Source organism: Trachinotus anak, unplaced genomic scaffold (assembly GCF_046630095.1).
Source record: "Trachinotus anak isolate AG129_WGS33_773 ecotype Australia unplaced genomic scaffold, CSIRO_AGI_Tana_v1 ptg000019l, whole genome shotgun sequence".
NCBI classification, from domain to species: domain Eukaryota; kingdom Metazoa; phylum Chordata; class Actinopteri; order Carangiformes; family Carangidae; genus Trachinotus; species Trachinotus anak.
In genome coordinates this window covers 4,392,538-4,413,021 of record NW_027273870.1, presented here as the reverse complement: position 1 = coordinate 4,413,021, position 20,484 = coordinate 4,392,538, and the positions used below count along the sequence as shown (strand labels likewise).

General features: G+C 41.9%; 1 protein-coding gene across 6 annotated transcripts; it reads left to right on the top strand.

The window, feature by feature from the left end:
• Positions 1–103: 103 nt before the first annotated feature.
• Positions 104–20,445, top strand: dnm2b (dynamin 2b). Of its 6 annotated transcripts, none has more exons than XM_071503540.1 (20): positions 104–540; positions 3,307–3,380; positions 3,718–3,867; positions 3,975–4,178; positions 5,087–5,185; positions 5,746–5,906; positions 6,514–6,656; positions 6,743–6,878; positions 7,321–7,388; positions 7,773–7,911; positions 9,959–10,045; positions 10,176–10,246; positions 11,729–11,783; positions 14,844–14,954; positions 15,254–15,363; positions 15,446–15,557; positions 16,019–16,186; positions 16,336–16,562; positions 17,818–18,072; positions 19,809–20,445. In XM_071503540.1, the coding sequence occupies exons 1-20, from the start codon at positions 380–382 to the stop codon at positions 19,846–19,848; spliced, it is 2,571 nt and encodes an 856-aa protein (XP_071359641.1). In that variant the 5' UTR covers positions 104–379; the 3' UTR covers positions 19,849–20,445. The 6 variants fall into 6 exon arrangements, with proteins under 6 accessions (XP_071359641.1, XP_071359645.1, XP_071359643.1 ...); XM_071503544.1 differs by lacking the exons at positions 7,773–7,911; positions 19,809–20,445 and adding exons at positions 8,930–9,068; positions 18,307–18,917 and having other exon boundaries at positions 130–540; XM_071503542.1 differs by lacking the exons at positions 7,773–7,911; positions 19,809–20,445 and adding exons at positions 8,930–9,068; positions 18,304–18,917 and having other exon boundaries at positions 130–540.
• The last annotated feature ends 39 nt before the right edge of the window (positions 20,446–20,484 follow it).

Below are 20,484 nucleotides of genomic sequence, written 5' to 3'. Positions count from 1 at the left end.
GTCAAAAAAAAAAAAAAATGATGACATGTACATGTGCTCTGACAGACGTCCCAGCTGACCAATGTCAGAGCAAAGTGACGCTCGGGGCGGAGCCACAACCTCCGGCGGAGGCTGGGTGTCGCCTGACCGGATGATGACAGAAGTTTTTAGTCTAATGTGGCCACTTTTATCATGCAATCATCCTGTTTATAAGCTCTCCGGGGCTCGGGATTCCTGACTCTTAGCTTCCTTTTGTTTTAATCAAATAGAGTCACAGGCATTGTGACAGTCCGCAGTGCCATCTGGGAACTTTTGGTTTGCTGTCGGAGCGACCCTCTGGCTCTTATTTGACCGGGGAGAAGAACAGGATAGAGCCCACCGGGCTGACCGAAGTGCCGCAATGGGAAACCGGGGAATGGAAGACCTCATTCCCCTCATCAACAAGCTCCAGGACGCCTTCAGCTCCATCGGCCAGAGCTGCAACTTGGACCTGCCGCAGATAGCGGTCGTTGGCGGCCAGAGCGCAGGGAAGAGCTCCGTGCTGGAGAATTTCGTTGGGAGGTTGTACCTTTTTTATAGCCTATGTAATCTTGGGTTCATCTGATCAGTCAGTTTGAATTTTTCTCAGTTTGCGCCTGCCCCCCCCTACATTTAATACAAAGTAAGCTTTTGCGCAAAAGTCGCCAACTAAGCACTTGGTTGCGCGCTGTGTGTGTTGGTGCCTCCCAGTTCCTAATGTTTTTTTTTTATTTTTCCAACGGATTCTTTCCATTTTGGAGCTGAGCTATTCACGGTCGATAATTACGCAATTTACGCAGAAAACAGCTGTTGGTTGAGAGACAAAAACTGGAGGAGGACCTGGTTTGAAAAGTGTTTAAAAGAGACGTCAGTCTGGTGATCCATATCCTAATCTCTGATGTTCAAATGTAATTTCCTCAGCAGATAGATTAACACTCATCTGTTGTGCTCAGTGCTTCATATTAGGCCTATTCTGTCAAACATTTACAAAGGCTGTTGTTCCTTGAGATTGCTTGCCCAGTGTTATAAATACATCTTTACAGGCCTCACATTACATAGGTCAGGTAAATGTTTTACTTACAAGGGTGAGGCACAAAACGGTTGTCGGCAGTTTTGTTGAGGTCATTGTCAGATAAAGGAATTACTGGAGAGTTACACTGACAGCAAAAAATGAAAATGGCAGGAGTCTGCACTCCCACCATGCAAACACTGCCGAATGTCTTTGTGAGGTTGATGAATGAGTTCGAAGGAATTTCAATGAGCAGTTGTGGATCCGTCCTGATGACAAATAGCAGCAAACCGACATTAATGCCATATGCAAGGCTCAGTCTGCGCAGTTTATAACAATGTGGGAAAGAATCACTTGGACAGTTTTGAAGTCTAAACACATCTGACCAAGCTGAGTATAAAATCTGGCCACGAGGAAAGGAAAGGGGAAGAAGACATGGCTGTGCTGCAGTTCAGGCCATAATCTGCTGAAGACAGCTGCAGCAGCTTTGTGTTTTTATCTCTAAGTGAAGGAACCCAGAAATGAGAACCCTTTACTCGTCTACATGTCAGAATGATTTCACTTGTTGTCCAAAAGATAGGGACTGTTGATTAGGCGGCCATGTCTCCTTTTTTTCCTGTTGCCTTTTGTCTCCAAGTCCCAAGCAGTGGCTGCAGGAGACAGTAGGGGCATTGATGTGTTTGTGCTGGGGTCATCAGTGATGTCACCAGCTGCACTGTCATGTGTATATGACACACTGGGTACCAGATACCCACAGAAGGGTTTTCATGTTTCTTAATTAGCCCACTTACACGCAGAAGTGTAACGCTGGCTGTGACACCATATTTTCAGTTAGTGTTTCTTTCCATTGCTGGTTAGTGTATTTATTTATTTATTTTTCTTCTCAATACAACACTGGTTTAGACCAGTGGTTTTTGTGGGGTCAGAAATGAGGTTAATAGGGCAGAATATATGGGGGAAACATTTAGACTTCCTGTTGACTTTCCTGTTGTCACAGCTTTTTTTTTTTTTTTAAATGTTGGTTTACCTCTTTAAGCCTCCAACAATTATTCAGATGAAACAAACAAAGAGGTTTAAAACAGAGAGTCAGTCTTTGCTGGACAGCTGTGATTAGGAGCCACAAGGCTTAATTTTAAGGCGTCACAAGCTAAGGAGGCTGGGAATTTAGCTGCAACTAACGGTTATTGTCACTGTCGACTCATCTTTTGATTGTTTAGTTTAGTAGTTAAAAAAAAAAAGAAAACAATGATAAAAATCAGCAAAAACATTAGGAGTTACATTTAAGAAGCTGGAACCAGATTATATAAATGACTGAAACAATTACATCAAAATCAGAATTGCTGCAGATTAATTATTCATTTTCTGTTGATGGACTTGTTTCAGCTCCAGTTGGGAACCACTGGTTTAGTCCATCACACATTACCAGAGTCCAAACTAATGTCAGACCAAAAGCCCAAAGGTATTCACTCTATAAAAGAAAACAAGCAAATCCTCACATCTGAATAGTATTACCTAACAAATGCTCAGCAGAGATGTTTACTGAACAAATGACTCTATGACTGAATTGATTAACTGTCTTGTTGGTGATCATAGTATTTGTGTTGTGCTTTCATAAGTGACAGGAAGAGATGAGGAAAGAGGATGGGAATCACAGTTGTGTAACATCCTGACTGCTCTGTCAGCAGTGGACAGCAGGCACAGGGAGTGCATATGTGTCCAAATGAATGTGTGTGTTTTTCTGTGTGTGTGTGTGTGTGTGTGTGTGTGTGTGTGTGTGTGGCCTGGTTACCTTACTTCACGCTAAAACCCAACCCTGTCTTTGCCTCTGACCTGGCAAACACACAGGCAGAAAGACAGACAGACGGACAGACACAGACATATTCTCGTGGCTTGGAGAGATGTGTAGCCAATGACCTGGAAATGATCACCATTCTATTGAACAGGAGTTTCCATTCTCATGAACGTGTATGTAATGAGAAGGGGAAACAGAGGGAGACGCTTCTCTCTTGCTGCACTATTTATAATAGATAGGGTTGTAAGTCAACCTTGGCCTTGTATCAATAATGCACCCACTCAGACGGAGCTGTTTTGGCTCAGGTGTTTTTTTTCTCCCAGCTCATTTGTATTTATTTGTAAGAAGCATCATGTTGCAGAATAATTAATGTTCTGACTGTTCTTCAAAATTTGATTTGAGATAATGTTGTGACACATGTCACTCAGCCCAACAGCCATTTGCTTGTCAGTATCCTTTTCCCCAAGTTGTGTATGTGTGTTTAACTTTGCCTCTGTCTCTTCCTCAGGGACTTTTTGCCCAGAGGATCTGGCATTGTCACCCGTCGTCCTCTCATTCTCCAGCTGGTTAACAGTAAAGCAGGCAAGTATGAGTCAAACGGTTGGGAAAGAGTTTGCACACCAGGCATTTCAAGAAATAGAGTCAGGTGCCAGAATCACCAGTCATATCGTTTAGAAATCTAAGAAAACTTAATTAGAAAAAGAATGTTTCCACCATATGCAGGAGGTTAGAAAATGTGGCAAAATGTGAATAAATTATATGGTATAGGAGGATCATCAGCACAACTTACAGACCATGTAGTTGTATGCATGCAAATGTACACATGCATCGTGCACCGTGTAGACTATTGTTTCTATACTCATCTCCTGTTAATCCATCTCCCTCTCTCCTGTCTGAATCTCTCATTTTCACCATGCAGAATATGCAGAGTTCCTGCACTGTAAAGGCCGCAAGTTTGTGGACTTTGACGAAGTCCGTCTTGAGATTGAAGCAGAGACCGACCGTCTCACTGGATCCAACAAGGGCATCTCACCCATCCCCATAAACCTCCGTGTCTACTCCCCTAATGGTAACACACACATGCGTGCACGCACGCACACAGACAGACTAGTTATTTTAACCTACTGCCTAACTGAGTTCTTCCTTCTTTCTCATCAACCCATCAACGTCTCTCAGTGCTGAATCTGACCCTGATCGACCTGCCGGGGATGACCAAAGTGGCCGTGGGAGACCAGCCTCAGGACATCGAGCACCAGATCAGAGACATGCTGCTCCAGTTCATCACCAAGGAGAGCTGTCTGATCCTTGCCGTCACCCCAGCCAACACTGACTTGGCCAACTCTGATGCCCTTAAAATAGCCAAGGAGGTGGACCCTCAGGGTAAGGGGAAGTGTGTGTGTTTCTGTGTGTGTTACACATTGAAGAAGACATGTCTGTCTTTGGAGGATCATGTCAATCTGTATGTTTTTTGCATACTAATAGTCTTTTTTGTATCTTTTTTATTGTTATTTCTCCTAAGTGTAACCATTTTTTACTCTAATTTGGCACAAAGCTAATTACTCTTTGCTTTATCTTGAAGCCATTAGCACTCTTCTTCTTTCTATTAATCTCTGCCTCAGTGCAGGCACCGGCTCGTCAGAATAATTAACAGTTACATTATTAAAAGACTTCCTGGCAGCATAGATGTATTGAATAAGATCAGCAGAGATATAATTAAATTTAATTATCTCTGCCTTTTGCCCTCTTTCATTCAATCCAGAGGATCTTATTAACCACTTCAGGGTACAGGCTTGTAATTGTATCTTAACGGATAATAACTACATACTGTACAGTTTTACTAAATTGTCATGAACACTTTGTAAACAGGAAGTTGATTATGTCCACCTTAACCTCAATGATTTATGACCAAATACCTGCAAAACTAATGACGTTCCCATCAGTCGCAGCTGTAGTTTAGTTTAGTCCTAATTAGCTAATATTAGCACGCTAACATGCTAAAATAAAATGGTGAACATAATATGGTAGTGAAAAATGTTATACCTGGTTAACTTTAGCATGTTAGCATATCATGTGCATGTTAGCATGCTGACAAGCAGGGCTGTAGTCCCTGAATCTTGTTTATAACTTCGAAGCGGTGTGTGCTGTAAGTTTGTAAAGGTTTGGAAACCACAAAAAGTCAGCCAACAAAAAGTGGGGTTTTAATATTTAACCAGCTAAATAATGTAATCAAATTATCTGTGTAAATCCTATAAGAGCATCAGTATTAACAATGACACCTTGTTCTGTAGGTCTGCGGACTATTGGTGTGATCACCAAGCTGGACCTGATGGATGAGGGCACGGATGCACGAGACATCCTGGAAAACAAACTACTGCCACTGCGCAGAGGTGAGACCACACACTCATTTTAAACGCTTTATTTAAACCCACCAGCGACTTCACAAAATGGCCAAATATTTACAGACAGTATATTTTCTACACTTATGAGTTGACCAAAAACTGCCTGTTTCTGTTGAGATGGAACAGAAGTTGGTTTTTGGCAAGCCTTGATCAAAACCCACTAATAGTCCGTTTTGTGAACATGCCCACAGCTGCCAGATATCACTATCACAGAGCCACAGTCATCTCCTAACAAACAGATATTTGCAACCAAGAATTGATACTCAGATATTCTCACACACACAGCACAAATGTAGGTGACATATTATGTGATATGTTTGTTCTATGATATTATATCATATATTATAATAATTAATATAATAATTCCCAGTTTTCAGGGGCAGAAAGCAACAGTTGATCACTATTTAATATTTACCCCTGTCAGATTGATGCTCTTCTAGGTCTGTGCTGTAGCTGCCTTCACTTCTTGCTTGTTGTTTTGCCTTCAGTCTGGTTTTCAGCATGGTCTGCTTTTTATAATTACACTATTTGTCTGTATTTTTCTTAAGGTTACATCGGGGTGGTGAACCGCAGTCAAAAGGACATTGATGGGAAGAAAGACATCCGTGCTGCTTTGGCTGCTGAGCGGAAGTTCTTCCTGTCCCATCCTGCTTACAGGCACATTGCAGAACGCATGGGCACACCACATCTGCAGAAGACCCTCAATCAGGTGAGACACACAGCTGACCGCACATGTCATTTCAATGCACTTCATGTGGAAAAGTTCACAGGGTATCACAGGGTATGTAAACGTTTCTAAAAGTAAAGTTTAAGCTTAATTTTGTGACTAGTTTCTAGCGATATAAATATTTTCTCTGGTATGTTTTCATTTGTGCCTCAACATGACGGTCTTAGGTGGAGATTTGCTTCACTGGACATAATAACATAAGTTAATTTCATAAGTGAGGACATGAGTTGACTGAGTTACGTTAGTTAATTTAATAAGTGAGTGCAGATGCTTTAATCTAATTTGAGAACTGACTTTTCCTAAAGTTTCCCTCCAGACACATTTAAAAATGTAAAACACTCTGCTGTGATTAATATTTAGTTTGATACTGTTTTCCTACACAAAAAGTAAAAAAAAAAAAAGAAGATTCTGAAAAGGGGCTGAAAACACATCTACACTTACTTCCTAATTGAGAAATTCGAGATCAGGCTCATTGGTTCACTGCACTTCCAATGTTGAAATGCTCAGTCATGGTGTTGACTGCTTATTCTACTCATGATATGTCTCGAGGGACTTTAATCATTTTTTTACCTCTTTATTTTTTCTCCAGCAACTTACCAACCACATCCGCGACACGTTGCCAGGGTTACGCAGCAAGCTGCAAAGCCAGATGCTGTCACTGGAGAAAGAGGTGGAGGAGTACAAGAACTTCCGCCCTGACGACCCGGCGCGCAAGACCAAGGCCTTACTTCAGTCAGTACACACACAGATTCGGGCACACAAATACACTGATTCAAGATGTTAAGACATTTCCCTTTCTTACTACGCACAATCTGCAGGATGGTGCAGCAGTTCGGTGTTGACTTTGAGAAGTGCATTGAGGGGTCTGGGGATCAGGTGGACACCTCCAACTTGTCAGGTGGCGCCAAGATCAACCGCATCTTTCACGAGCGCTTTCCCTTCGAGCTGGTGAAGGTGACTATTGCTATGATTTGCATTTTCATTTCATGTATTTTTATTATCATTATGATTCATGGATTTCATTAATTAGTAGTTTTATTTTAGTAGTTTTATATTTGTCATTTAATTTAGCAGGAAATGTCTTATTTTTCCTGTTAACACAAAACACAGATATGTGAAAGGGTTATTTCTGTGTAAACAAGTGGTTCAAACAGATGTCGTTAATTTGCTCTGTGAGTGTTTTGTATTTACAGTACTGATGTGGCAATCTGTATCATACTGATGTCATACTGTAGCTATGTTGCCTAAGCTTTCTTAAATCCAGTACTAAGAAAGGGTACACAAATCCTCAGACAATTCCTCCTGTCTGGCTTTGTGTTTGTTTGCTTGGCACTAAAAAGTCACATTAATTTCACATAGAACAAGTAAATCTAAGCTTTTGTGTGCTGTGTCTTAGATGGAGTTTGATGAGAAGGAGCTAAGGAAAGAGATCAGTTATGCCATCAAGAACATCCATGGAGTCAGGCAAGTTGAGACAAACAAAAAAACGGAACACGGCATTTGTTTTCTGACCTGTCCGCTTTTCAGTTTGTGTCCATTCACCTTCAGAAAGACCCACAGTTTTATCTGTCCTTGAGTGTCAGTGTCCGTCCTGTTTTTCCTTGTCTCCGTGTGTTTATCTGTGACCAGTTTGTATTTATTCCCCCTTCCTACTTGTTGGCCGTCTGTCTGTCTGTTCACTTCACTTCCTTCGGTTTTTCCTCCACGACTCCTCACATGGTCTTCCTCAGTGTCTGTCTGCTCATGTCTTCCCTGTCTGTGTGTCTGTCACACACTCTTCCTGTCTGTCTTCCTGTCCCCTTCTCCTGCTCCATGTCTCCATGTCTGTCTTGTCTGTATGTCCTTCAGGACAGGCCTGTTCACCCCAGACCTGGCGTTTGAGGCCATAGTGAAAAAGCAGATCATTAAGCTGAAAGAGCCCTGTCTGAAATGCATCGACCTGGTCATCCAGGAGCTCATCAACACAGTCAGACAGTGCACCAATAAGGTATCACTGCATGGTCTCCTGCCTGGCTGCCTCACTCATGTATACACGCCACAGAGACCCGCCAACTTTAGTGCTGCCAGGGGACATTTTGGTGCCACACGCTTTATATAAAGCCACAGTTTTAAGTTGTTTTTTTTTTTTAGCAATGCATTGAAAGATAAGAATTCAGAGGGCTTCATTTTTACAGCTCTCCTTTGAAGTTTGTTTGACTATCAGTGGATATAGATGAATGTCCTGGCTGTACTGGGGTGGTGTCTCTGAGAGGCTGTGTGGTCAGAGGCAGACAGGCTGTTACACATTCCTGTAAAAGTTCATTGCAAAACAAGCTGCAGACTTGGTTTTAAGCTACAGCTCAGTTTATAGCCATGCTAGCGACACTATGAGGCTATGCTCAGGCATTGTGTTGTTTTTATCATTATTATTATTATAATTATATCTAAAGCGACTTAAAAGTGAGGGACAACACTAAAGCTATAGTGTGTTAGCTTTTGCTATTTAGCACTGGACTAATGGGAAAAAAGTGTAGTAAACACTTCAGTAAACAAGTAAAAAAATCAATTTCCTCATTTGAAAGTCTGGCCAGATGGTGGCAGTAGAAGAAAAGTTAAAAGACCAACAGAGTCATTAGGATTCATGCTCTGGGACAATGACAGACTGTCCAGCTGACCATTCATGGATTCACACTACTAGCATGGCTAAAAAGCTGTAGGCTGACTCTTAACATGCACATGCACAGGAAGCAGAAACTGCAATGAACACGTTTGAGAACCTGCAGCTTGTTTCTGTTCTGAACATGATGTAGAACTAACCAAATGCCTGTTTTTTTTTCTTTTCATATTCCTCATCTTCATCTTTCTTTTCCCTCTTGAAACTCTGTCTGTATCCCCAAACTATCCCATCCAACTTGGGCTTCCATTTTTCTACCACCGTTCCCTTTTTCCCTCACCACGGCCCATGCTACACCGCCTCCTCCTGCACCTGACATTAAACATCCAACTCCCATGATGCCTCACCACAGGACAGGCCTGTTCACCCCTGACTTGGCGTTTGAGGCTATAGTGAAAAAGCAGGTCATTAAGCTGAAAGACCCCTGTCTGAAATGCGTTGACCTCGTCGTCACCGAGCTTGTCGCCCTGATCAGGAAGTGCACTGAAAAGGTAAACAGGAAGAGTGGAGAGACAGATTTAAAATGAAGTGATGAATAAAGACAGAAACGGACAGGGAGAGAAGAGAGTGAAGGGGAAACAAAAGCAAGCAAGGAGCAAAGAGTGACAGAGAAAAGTCAACTAACTTGTCTTTGTCTAGTGTTGTTGATCGTTACCCCTCTCCCCTGCTTTAAGGCTTCGCTCAGCACCCGCCTCACCCTGTGGTTCCCTCTGGAATGATAAATCTAGGAGACTTTCCCCATTCTGATCCTGGACACCTACCAGCCCACTTACCCCATCAGCACTAAGATCTGTGATTTAACAACCCCTCACCTTCCCTCACTTATCAAATTAGATCCCCACTCTCACACCAGGAAATGTGGCTGATTAGAAATGGCTGTCTTCCACCCTGTCTTGTCAAAGGAGATTTTTTTTATTTATTTTTCCTGTGACAATCCCTTTTCTGCACCAATAATAAAGGCTCCACCAGACCCTACCTTACTCTTCACCTCTTTCTGGACTTTAACCTGATTTTTTTCTCCTAATCCCTCCCTGATTTGCTGAGACTCGCTACCAGCTTGAGATCACAAAATGCAAATGCTGATTTTAATTCACAGTTTTCTTACACTTGTAACAACTTGACAACATCTACAGCTGACAAAGAAGTCTCAAGCTGACAGGGAGCTCATTAGTGCATGCCTCCACAAATGTCAAATGTCTTGCCTTGCCTGTTTTTGTTTATACTGTATATTTACTGACAGTGTTTGGGTCTAACTGCTTATGTGGATACACAGTGTGTTTACAGTGTTGTGTAAGCCTGCATACAGAGGTGTGTATCGTGTAATCACGGTGTCTGCAGCAGTGTATTTGTGTGTTTTCTGTGTGTGTGTGCATGTATGTAGCTGGGCTCATACCCTCGACTGAGAGAAGAGACGGAGAGAATCGTCACCACCTACGTCAGAGAGCGGGACAGCAAGACCAAAGACCAGGTCTGTGTGTGTGTGTGTGTGTGTGTGTGTGTGTGTGTGTGTGTGTGTGTGTGTGTGTGTGAGAGACAGAGTAAGGAATACACTCTACTTGTACATTTGTGTACATAACACGTGATGTTCTGCCTGTCAGGTGCTGCTGTTGATTGACATTGAGCTCTCCTACATCAACACTAACCATGAGGACTTCATTGGATTTGCCAAGTAAGACGTAGCTACAGATTCTGATCAATGAGTTTCATTATGATCAGCAGAGACTGAGGTCTGTCTGTCAATATTCTTTTTTTTTATACACACACACACATATATATATATATATATTTATTTTATTTTTTTGAGTTTCAGCATCAATAAGCTATCTCTATACATTATGTTTCAGATTTTAAACAGAATGTATATGACATAATGTGAAATAAAATACTTATATATACATATAGAAAAGAAGGGGGAAAAAAGACAATGAGTAAGAATCATGAACATATAGGAAGTGAGCTTTTCTCTATAACAGAATTATTGATTTGTGAAAATAAAATCAGGCCTTTGTGACATTATTAATCAATTTTCCCAGTGTGCTATAAATTGTTCCAATTTATGATTGACAAGCTGATATCTTCATAAATGTCCATTTCCCTCCATGCATTTAATCTGCAAATATTCTGTGTCCCGTGCTCTTTAACATAAATCAGTTAATGCATAAGGAATTGAAAGAAAAATCAAATGTGGGGACAGTTATGGTTTCTATCAGAAGCTGGGAAGAAATTCAACTTCAGTGAAATAACTAGAACGTACAGACAGAGTGGAATCACCATCACTAAACCTTGACTGACACTGGACTGATATTGGATAACATTATATCACCTATAAAAAAATACACTGGTCAGTGCTCTCTGGTGGCCAAACTGTGTAATTACGTTACTGTACCTGAATATCTTTAACATTTCTGTACTGCCGAAACTTCTCGGTCATTAGTGGACACCACATCAACAAGTATATAGTATATCTTCACTAATCTAATATCATATTAAATCAAAATTCCTGAGAAAGCAAGACTTTGCAGAAGCACTGTGTAAGTGCACAACTTTAAAGTGACAGATGAACAGTGAGGTTTCCCCTCTGCCACAGAGGATCACTCCACTTGCACAACATCTCAACAACTAGATTATGAACTATTATATATACTCTGCCTCTTTTTTTGTCTTTAAAACTGCATTAATAGTATAGCTGAAATGATTAGTTATTCGTTTTGACAGAGGATTAATCGTTAGCCATTAGATTAATCATCTGAGTCAAGCAAAAGCAAAATATACCAAACACTCTCTAGCTCCAGTCTCTCATTTGTCTTGATTTTCCTGCTTTTTTTTTTTGTCATATGTGAGAATAAATTTTATGTCGATGATCGGACAAAATAAGTCATTTGAAGACGTCACTGTGGGCTTTAAGAAATTACGATGGGCATTTTTCATCATTTTGATCATTGAGAAGTTATAGACCAAACAATTAATTAAGAAAATAATGGGCAGAATAACAGACAATAATAATAACAAGCATTAGCTGTGGACTTAGTGATATCAAAAAGGTATGAATTATAACTCGTGGTTTTCCTTCATTCTTGTTTTCCCCAGTGTTGCTTTGAATATGTTCTGTTTCTTACACCAGAGCTCATGTTATTGACTCTCTCTCCTGCAGTGCCCAGCAGAGGACTGCTGCTAATGCTACCAAGAAGAGAGTCATGCCCAATCAGGTAATTAAACAGACGCTTTATACACCCCATAGAAATCCTTCACACCGCTGTAGCATCATAGAAGCTGCGTTCTCCTATTGTTTTTCTTTTCTTTTTTTTTTACTTCTTGTTCTTTCTGTCGTTGTCTCAGCCCATCTGACAGCGCATGTCATTGTTGCCCTTTGTTGCTTCACATTTACACATTTACATACTCTTGTTTGTGCCCCTCTCTTTATTTCCCTTTCCTCTTTCTCCTCTTCTGTTCCTCCTTTTTATGGCCCAGGGAGAGATTCTTGTAAGTACCCTACCCCATGCACCTCCACTTGTCACTTCCTCTTTGGGTGGGTGGGGGAGTCAACTGTGATTCAGACCATGTCGAGAAACACGATTTGTGCTCCGTGATGAAGTACAGGGAAGTGAAACAGTCATTCTCATGGGGGTATTGCGAGAAGCAAATATCTTTTTTCCAAATGGTGGCCATTTTTTCCAATGCAAGCTTCTCACGCAGCAAATACGCCAAATAAGTTTTTTCTCACCCTGTTTTGATTCTGCATTCTGCCACCCACATCACATGCACGTCAGCCTCTCTATCCCTTTCCCGTTGACTTTGCACTGGGATGACATCATGACCTGACACAAAAATATCTTTTCTAAAAAGTTTAACATAACATCTGTGACATTTCTACCACACAAATACCCAGCGGCAGCAGGAAAAGAGGAGGATGAATCAGTAGCTACTGTAGCTGGTCCCAGTCTCTGTCCCTCTGAAGTCTGGCCCCAGCTGGTACCGGGCTCCTCTGACTGTAGAGCTCTGTGTGATGAAGGGAAGCTGGAGGACTTCACTGGGAGTAATCCTCCTCCTCCAATCCACCTGAAACATGGCTTTTAGCAGTTCAGTGCGCTGCTTCCATTCTCTGGCGTCACAGTCTCCGCTCGCCATCGACGAGCTCAGTATCGTATATGAAAACAGCCCACAACAGCAAAATCATCTTTGTAACTTAAGGAAAAAGAATCAGTTCAATAAATGCAGCTTCAACCTGCTAAACCACCGTTTTCTTTAAGATTACCTCCTGTGGCCAATAAAAACCTGGTTTCTTCAGTTCTGGTCATGTGACTGAAAGAAGGAGAAGACTCTGACAACTCTGAGTAACTTATCTGCAATAATCTTAGACTTAAAGGTTTAAATACATTTTGGAAATGTTCCACTGGTGGTGAGATGTCTTGAAGAAGCACTGCTTAGTTTTTTAGACCAGCCTTTAGAAGATGGTTCACTGGTTTCCATCTCAATCTGGAGATAATACACAGCATCGCATCAAAATATCCATCAGGGGTGATAAGGAGAAAGTAAACTAATGCAGCAAATAGTTTACTGCACTTTGCTCGGCAAACCAGCGGAAGAGCAAAGGCCCAACATGATGCTGCGTGTCGACGGCATGTTAAAAGCGTGGGAACCTGAATGTGGGAGGAAAGCATCACACTCACTGAAGAATGTCGTCTTATGAAACTACAACTTAGCACATAATGGAAATACCCTACAAATTAAAATATCATCAATACAAGGTAGTTACTGTATATTCTACTGGAGTATGTAGTGCCACAGGTAGAATGACAACCAGTGTCTCTATAAACATCACCTGAGCCCACCACAGCTTCAGGTGTGTGCACAAAGCTACACTGAAGTCAGTCAGTTTCACACTGAAGGTCTGCGTCTCATCCTTCACCATCATGATGTTGTTATGTGGTCTGGCCTCAGAGCTGCCCGGATCACCCCAGCCCACTTAATGCCGAAGCCAACTGCAAATTCAAGGTCATTAACGGATTTCAGAGCAACATTTTGCTGAGAAATCAACTGATCCCATTAATTAGTAAATAGAGTTCAGCTTTCATGCGCGAGTTTGCGCCTCAACAGCTTCTTAATTAGCTCCTGCATCCCAAAGCATCTAGAGCCAGAAACTTCACAAATAGCGAGTTTCCCCGCGCCACATTCTGGTGTGACTGGGTCTTAAAACTTTCAGTGTTGAGTTCTGAAACTGCATCTGGTGATGATGGATCTGATTTCACTTAAAGCTTTGAGGCTCATGTGCAGTAGTTCAAACGCAAGCCATGTGGAGCAGTTCATCTGGCGCCAGTCATAGAAAGTTACAGTGTTGCTGTGGTCCAGGTTGTGGCTCCTGAGCTCCTGAAGCAGGGATTCCTGGAGTTTCACAGGCTTAGGTATCAACACATTGTAGCAGAGGATAGTAAATTATAAATCTACGATAATCTGATGCATCGCAAATGATGTTAAAATCTTTGGTACCTTGTCTTATGGTACTAACAACATCTAATTATGTTTTTGCATCAATCCTTCCTAAAACATTATTTATTTGGTGGCTCAACAGCTCAGTAACTCACAATGACACAGACAAGTGGCTGCTGCCATTCCAGTAGCAAACATCTGGATTTACAGCTGGTACCTATACTGTATTGATCAGCTCGGAAAATCTTGAGTTTCACGCTAATTTGAGGAAATAGATCATTACAACTTGTGACTTCTGTTCCTAAACTGTTGGTCTGTGGAGAAAATGCTCTTAGGGCAGCACGTGAGGCCTTTGTTGCATCACTGTAGCGTGCCACTGGGACAAATGCAGTAAACTGCAAGGCTGACTCTCCAACTGTATAATACATTCATGGTTACACCACCCAGACTAGAGTGTTGCATATGTTTGCTCATTATCCCTGTGTGTCTTCCCTTTGTCTTCTTGTCTGTCAGTCTGGCAAAGAGAGGGATACAGAGAAGGTGACTTTTCATTGGAATCTGTCATCATTTGTTTTTTTTACTCTCTATCTGTGTCTCTACTTCTGCTGATACTGAAGGGGTCTGATCTGACTGCACTGTGATCTCTTTTATATTTTATGATGAATACTATTGCACTATTGCATGGCTGCTGTGCTGTTTTAAATGTTGCTGTGGGATTTCTTTGCACATGTACAGTAATATGTTTTGAGGTTTCATTTGTTTTTAGTGTTGCATTTGCCGGCTTTAGATAACCCCTCTTGCGGGGTGTGTAGTTCAGTCAACTGTTGGACTCTCGTTTGCAGGTGATCCGCAGAGGCTGGCTCACTATCAACATCAGTATCATGAAGGGAGGATCCAAGGACTACTGGTTTGTCCTGACTGCTGAGTCTCTCTCCTGGTATAAAGATGAGGAGGTAAGGCTGCTTACAGGGCAGTCAGTGCACTAAAACATATAGCTTACTCTCCTTTTCTCTATCAGATAGTTAAAGGAAGTGTATTCTTTTTTCAAAGCCACTCAGGTCACTGTGACTACTGTAACACTGCAGTATAGCTGCAGCCATAATGTGCCACAGGATTGCAAAAAACTACCTATAGAGATCTCTTCAAGTTGCACCGTTGGTTTAGTGTTTTTGAAGTGAATTGGTATTTTATTTGTATTTGTTCATCTACATCTTCTTTTAAATTTATCACCCATCGCTGTGTGTTTCGTTAGGAGAAAGAGAAGAAGTACATGCTGCCTCTGGACAACCTGAAGCTGAGAGATGTGGAGAAAGGCTTCATGTCCAGCAAACACGTCTTCGCCATCTTCAACACAGAACAGAGGTGTGGATTCTACCATCTCCTAAAACGGCAACGTCTGTGGCTGCTTTCGTCTCTGTTTAATGGTTTGGCGCGTCTCTTGCAGGAACGTGTATAAAGACCTGCGTCAGATTGAGCTGGCATGCGACACTCAGGAGGATGTCGACAGCTGGAAGGCGTCGTTCCTCAGAGCAGGTGTTTACCCGGAGAAAGACCAGGTACGCCGGAGTGTATTGACATTTTAAACACCGCAGGTCATTGCACTGTTTCTTAAAATGCAGCCTACGTATGTTTAATGATACACAAAAAAAGGGTCTGCCTGTAAGTTGTGTCAGTTGTTTGCATTTATTTGGTTAGGACTAGAAAAGTTTTAAACACATAACATTTTTTTTATTTAGATTTAAATATGTCCAGGTTTTGGGTTTAGGTTTGCAGAACCCTACTCTACAGTGGCACAGTGTATTCAGTGCTCTGCCCTGCTGGTTCAGGAGGCAAAAATCTCACATCCAGCATCTTATAAAGGCTGGTATGAAACAGCCTTGTGAAACAGATGTGCCTCGAAGTGGATTTGCATTGTGGTAGACATGAGCTTGGAGCCGTACAAACGTCATCGTTAAAATCTCGGCCTCTCTCTCTCTCATCGTCTTCTCCGTCTCCCACTGTCTCGGTCTCCTCCAAGCCTGAGAACGGAGACGCGATGAATCCTAGCGACACCGTGTCCATGGACCCTCAGCTGGAACGGCAAGTTGAGACCATCCGCAACCTCGTGGACTCCTACATCGGCATTGTCAACAAGTCCATCAGAGACCTCATGCCCAAGACCATCATGCACCTCATGATCAACAGTGTACGTCTCCTGCTTTCATCTGGCTCGTTTTCACACTCAGCTTTAAGGGTTCTCGGATCGAGAGAAGTGTGGGGAATGACAAATCTGTTGGAAGTGTCGTCCTAACTAAATGAATCGCCCTCCCTTCCTTTCTCCCCTCCCATCTCCAGGCGAAGGACTTCATCCACTCGGAGCTGCTGGCCTACCTGTACTCAGCAGGGGACCAGGGCAGTTTGATGGAGGAGTCAGCAGAGCAGGCTCAGAGGAGAGATGAGATGCTGAGGATGTACCACGCTCTGAAGGAGGCCCTGGTCATCATCGGAGACATCAGCGCCACCACCATTTCTACCCCGGTGCCTCCACCAGTAGACGACACCTGGATGACCAAGGATCCAAGGTACCAAACATGAAAAAACCGTTGAAAAACTTAAACAGGTAGACAGGTGGGTGTAAAAAGATAAGTTCTTACCATAATGTTTGCAGTGTAGATATCATGTGCCTTCATGCTTTCCTTTTGTGATCATTTAAATAAAAAAACTAATTCATTATCAAAACAAAAGTTCATAATATTGTATGTTACTATATCAGCAGGTAACACAGTGTATCAAAATAGACATTCATTCCAATAAACGGGATAAATATTATTCGTTTTAGGCATTTCCAGTGTTGGGGATGAGTGAACTACATGCTGATAGTTCAGCTACATTCAAATGTGTGTAGAGATTCAAGTAGTTATGTTACTTTTTTTTTTAACCATTTTTTGTGTAGTTAACAACTGAAACTAGAAACAGTTCTGGAAATGAATCATTTGTTATTTTTATTTTACCATGGCTGCTCTCTCTTCACTATGAAGGAACGCCCAGGCAATGTTTCTGACAGGCAGTCCACACCACACACTTGACCTTTGTACAGTGCATGTGCAAAAGCCAGGGGTGGGCGTTGCTCAGTGCTCACACAGGGATGACGTCATCATGAATACATCTCCCAGATCTCAGCGAGAGGAAGAACCACCATGGCCACACTTATTGTTCACAAAACCGAAGCTGACACCTCAGTTGTTTCGCATTAACAGTGGAGTATTTTAGTTTTTGGGTTTATGTTATGACCTGTGAACAAGAAGGCATTTTTTACAACTAACTGGCAGTTTGAACTACTTTCTCTAAGTAGCTTCGGTTAATCAAACTAGATTTCTCCCTACAGTAGATATAGTGTAGTTCAACATCAATGTGAAGTAACTGGTAGCTTCCCCAACAATGAGCTGAAAACTGGTGTACTCTGGAACAAGATAACATTTTGCTGACTTTATTATTCAATATATCCAGTAGGGGTCCTCTCGTGACTGTCTTATTCTTTTCCAAGCTCTCAGGCTACTGACACTGATGGTTGTTTCTTAGTTTTGAGATTTTAATTCTTTTGACTCAACCTTGTGCAAACACAAGTCCACAAGGCAGGGAAACAAAGGATATTTATTTGGAGTTAAGCAGATTACAATATCAGAACAGGTGTATCGTATTCAGGCTACTTTCATTAAAGCTTAATCTCAAAGACTTGTTTGAAGGAAGAAAACACATCCTGTTAAATGAAATTTAAACAGATATCTAATTTTCTAATTTAAGTCTTTATTCAAAAACACCCTGTCCTTTTGTTGTCAGTCCTCCACCAGCGTCCCGTCCTGCCTCATCAACAGCGCCACCTCCCAGCCGACCTCTAGCAGTGAGGGGCCCCACCCCAGGTCCTCCACCCAACCTCAACCCCTCGCCATCATTCGGAGTGCCGCCTGTGCCTTCGCGACCGGGCCCTCCACTGGGGCAAACGGGTTACGCTGGTGATCCCAACTCCAGTGCTGTGCCTCTTGTCCCTTCAAGACCGGCCCGTGTGCCCCCCGCGCTGCCGCCGGGGATCCCCAGGTAGAACCCAGCATGTACTCACACACACACACACACACACACAGAATGTAAAGCTATTGGGGCTTGGGTGTTGCTGGTGAAGGGTTGTTCTATACATTTCTGCTTTTGGTGGTTTGGGAATGAGTAGTGCATGACTCATGATATTTTGCCTTGCATGTTTCATCCCTCCCCCTCCCCCTCCCCCAATACCTCCCCTCCTCTCTCTCCCCTCTCTCCCCTCTCTTTCTGTAGCAGAAGACCCCCGGCTGCTCCCAACCGACCCACTGTCATACGTCCTTCAGAGCCCTCCCTGCTTGACTAGAAACACACACACACACATTTCTTTTTGTTTACACGTTTATATTTCTCCTGAGCAGAGATAGTCATTAAACATTTTTTTCATGTATGTTCCTATAACTACAAACTTTGTCCTACTGTAAGTGGTAATCTGATGCTGTTTCAGTCTGTGCATTTCAGAAACACTCTGTATGTAATTTTGTAGCTTTTTTAACATGATGAAATTTTCTGCTTCCAGTATGATGAAAAGGGATGAATTTGATGATTTCATTGACTTAAAGGTTATGAACCAAGCAAGTCCTCTTGAATTTTTTGTTTCGTTTGAAATGAGATGTGTCATAAAATGATATGTATGATTCATAACTTTTTATATGATGGTAAGGAAACACTTCTAGAATTTTTTTTTTTGTGAGCTGTATACTTGCTAATGTTTTGTCAGTAATCTTACACACTAAGCACCTCATTAAGTAAGCAGCACTTTTTGATAAAGTCCTTTTCCTCTTTGTTGTTTGTTCGTGTTCAAAGTCAGCCTTCAAATGAGCTCATTAAAATCAGACTGACCAATGGAATTTGTATGCTTCAACATTTTAGCTAATTACTTTATTACAAGTTTTTTTTTCCAAGTATAGTTAGGCGTTAGTATTTCTCCTTTGTGGACCAATTAAACATGAGACAGGAGGAAGAGGGTGGGGGGAAGGCACTGTAGCAGCGGGATGTCTTCTGGTGTATTACTGATAATTATACAGCTGTCGAGGTAAGAATGACCTTGCCCAGCCAAACTTCCTCTGACAGTTACCTCCCACAGCTTGGTGAAAAAAAAAAAAAGTGCCTTGAGCACAAATAGTTGTGTAATTACTTCATAAATCATCATCTTAAAAAGCCATAGTGGAAAAAAAAAAATAAGTTCATGTATAAAACAGGGCCTTTCTTTCAGAAGATGTATAAAGTGAAGGACTGAATAAAAGAAAGAAGAGAAATAAGGTGTGGTGGCTGGTGCCTCTTTCTCACTGTTACTTTCCTCACTTCTTTTCTCACGCCACAGTGGTGTACTGTTTCCGTGCACAAACAGTAAATACACAGCAGATGCTTTTTTCCTTTCTGTGGTCTGATCAGTGTATAGTTCCAGTCAAGACCGTCAGATTTGCATGACAGTCAAACGGAGAGAGAGCCGTGCAGAACAAGAACGTTTTGCTTTTCTGTGTGCAGCCTGGCATAACCTGCTGAATTAACTGTATGATGGAGCTGTGGGTCACCATGGTAACCATGGTTGCCAGTAGCAACGCACCGTAAAGATAGCATTACACATTGCTTTTGGGCTGTTCATAGAGCTGCACAGGAATAAGCTCAGGTATGCAGTCCCACTCACCAGTTTTCCTTCTTTATTGTGTTTGTTAGCTGTGTGTGTTACTGATCCACTCATGGTGAGAAACTGACCAGAAATCTTCTGTCTTCTCACACAGGCGGCCTCCACAAGTCCCCTCTCGTCCCAACCACTGGTGAAGGAAACACATGTTGCCCACTCACACTTGGACTCACAGTGGTTCAGTCAGCAGGAGCTGGAGGAGGCGACTCCGCTTGATACACGTGGCATTAGAGGTTCAGGTGCACCAAAAACTCCAGAGCTGTTTCTTATGTAAAATTAGTAGTTAGACATTTAAGGAAGGGAAAGATGCAGGAATAATGACTCTACATTATGACAGCGGTTGTGGCTGGAAACCATTGTCCACAAGGTATAAATGATCTTACTGCACATAAATGAAGTAAAACTAAATACTGGTAGTCTCTGTACATACAGGTATGTTATTAAGCTTGCACAGTATTGTTAGTATTTAATATAAACTGTGTACCAATCATCTTGTTTTTCTCTTTGCCTATAAACACTCTGGAAATACTTTGTCTGTTCCCTTGTTCCTCACTTGAAGTGTCTGTCAATCCCGAGCAACTAAAAGTAAATGGAAGAAAAATGAAGTTCAAAGATCAAGATATTGCATCTTGACACAAACTTGGCAAAAAGCACGGTTCACACATACATACAAACAATCCAGTATGTTGTTATATCCTCCTTCAAGACGAAAGAATAAACTAATTTACACACCAGATGCTTCTTTTTTGTATATTGCATACAAGTTTAAATTG

What these genes read in the sequence shown, in the direction of transcription:
- dnm2b (XM_071503542.1), top strand. Translation starts at nt 380, where the DNA reads ATGGGAAACCGGGGAATGGAAGACCTCATTCCCCTCATCAACAAGCTC. An exon ending in TTTACCCGGAGAAAGACCAG is followed by an intron (nt 15,558 to 16,018) that starts GTACGCCGGAGT and finishes GTCTCCTCCAAG; the next exon opens with CCTGAGAACGGAGACGCGAT. An exon ending in TGCACCTCATGATCAACAGT is followed by an intron (nt 16,187 to 16,335) that starts GTACGTCTCCTG and finishes TCCCATCTCCAG; the next exon opens with GCGAAGGACTTCATCCACTC.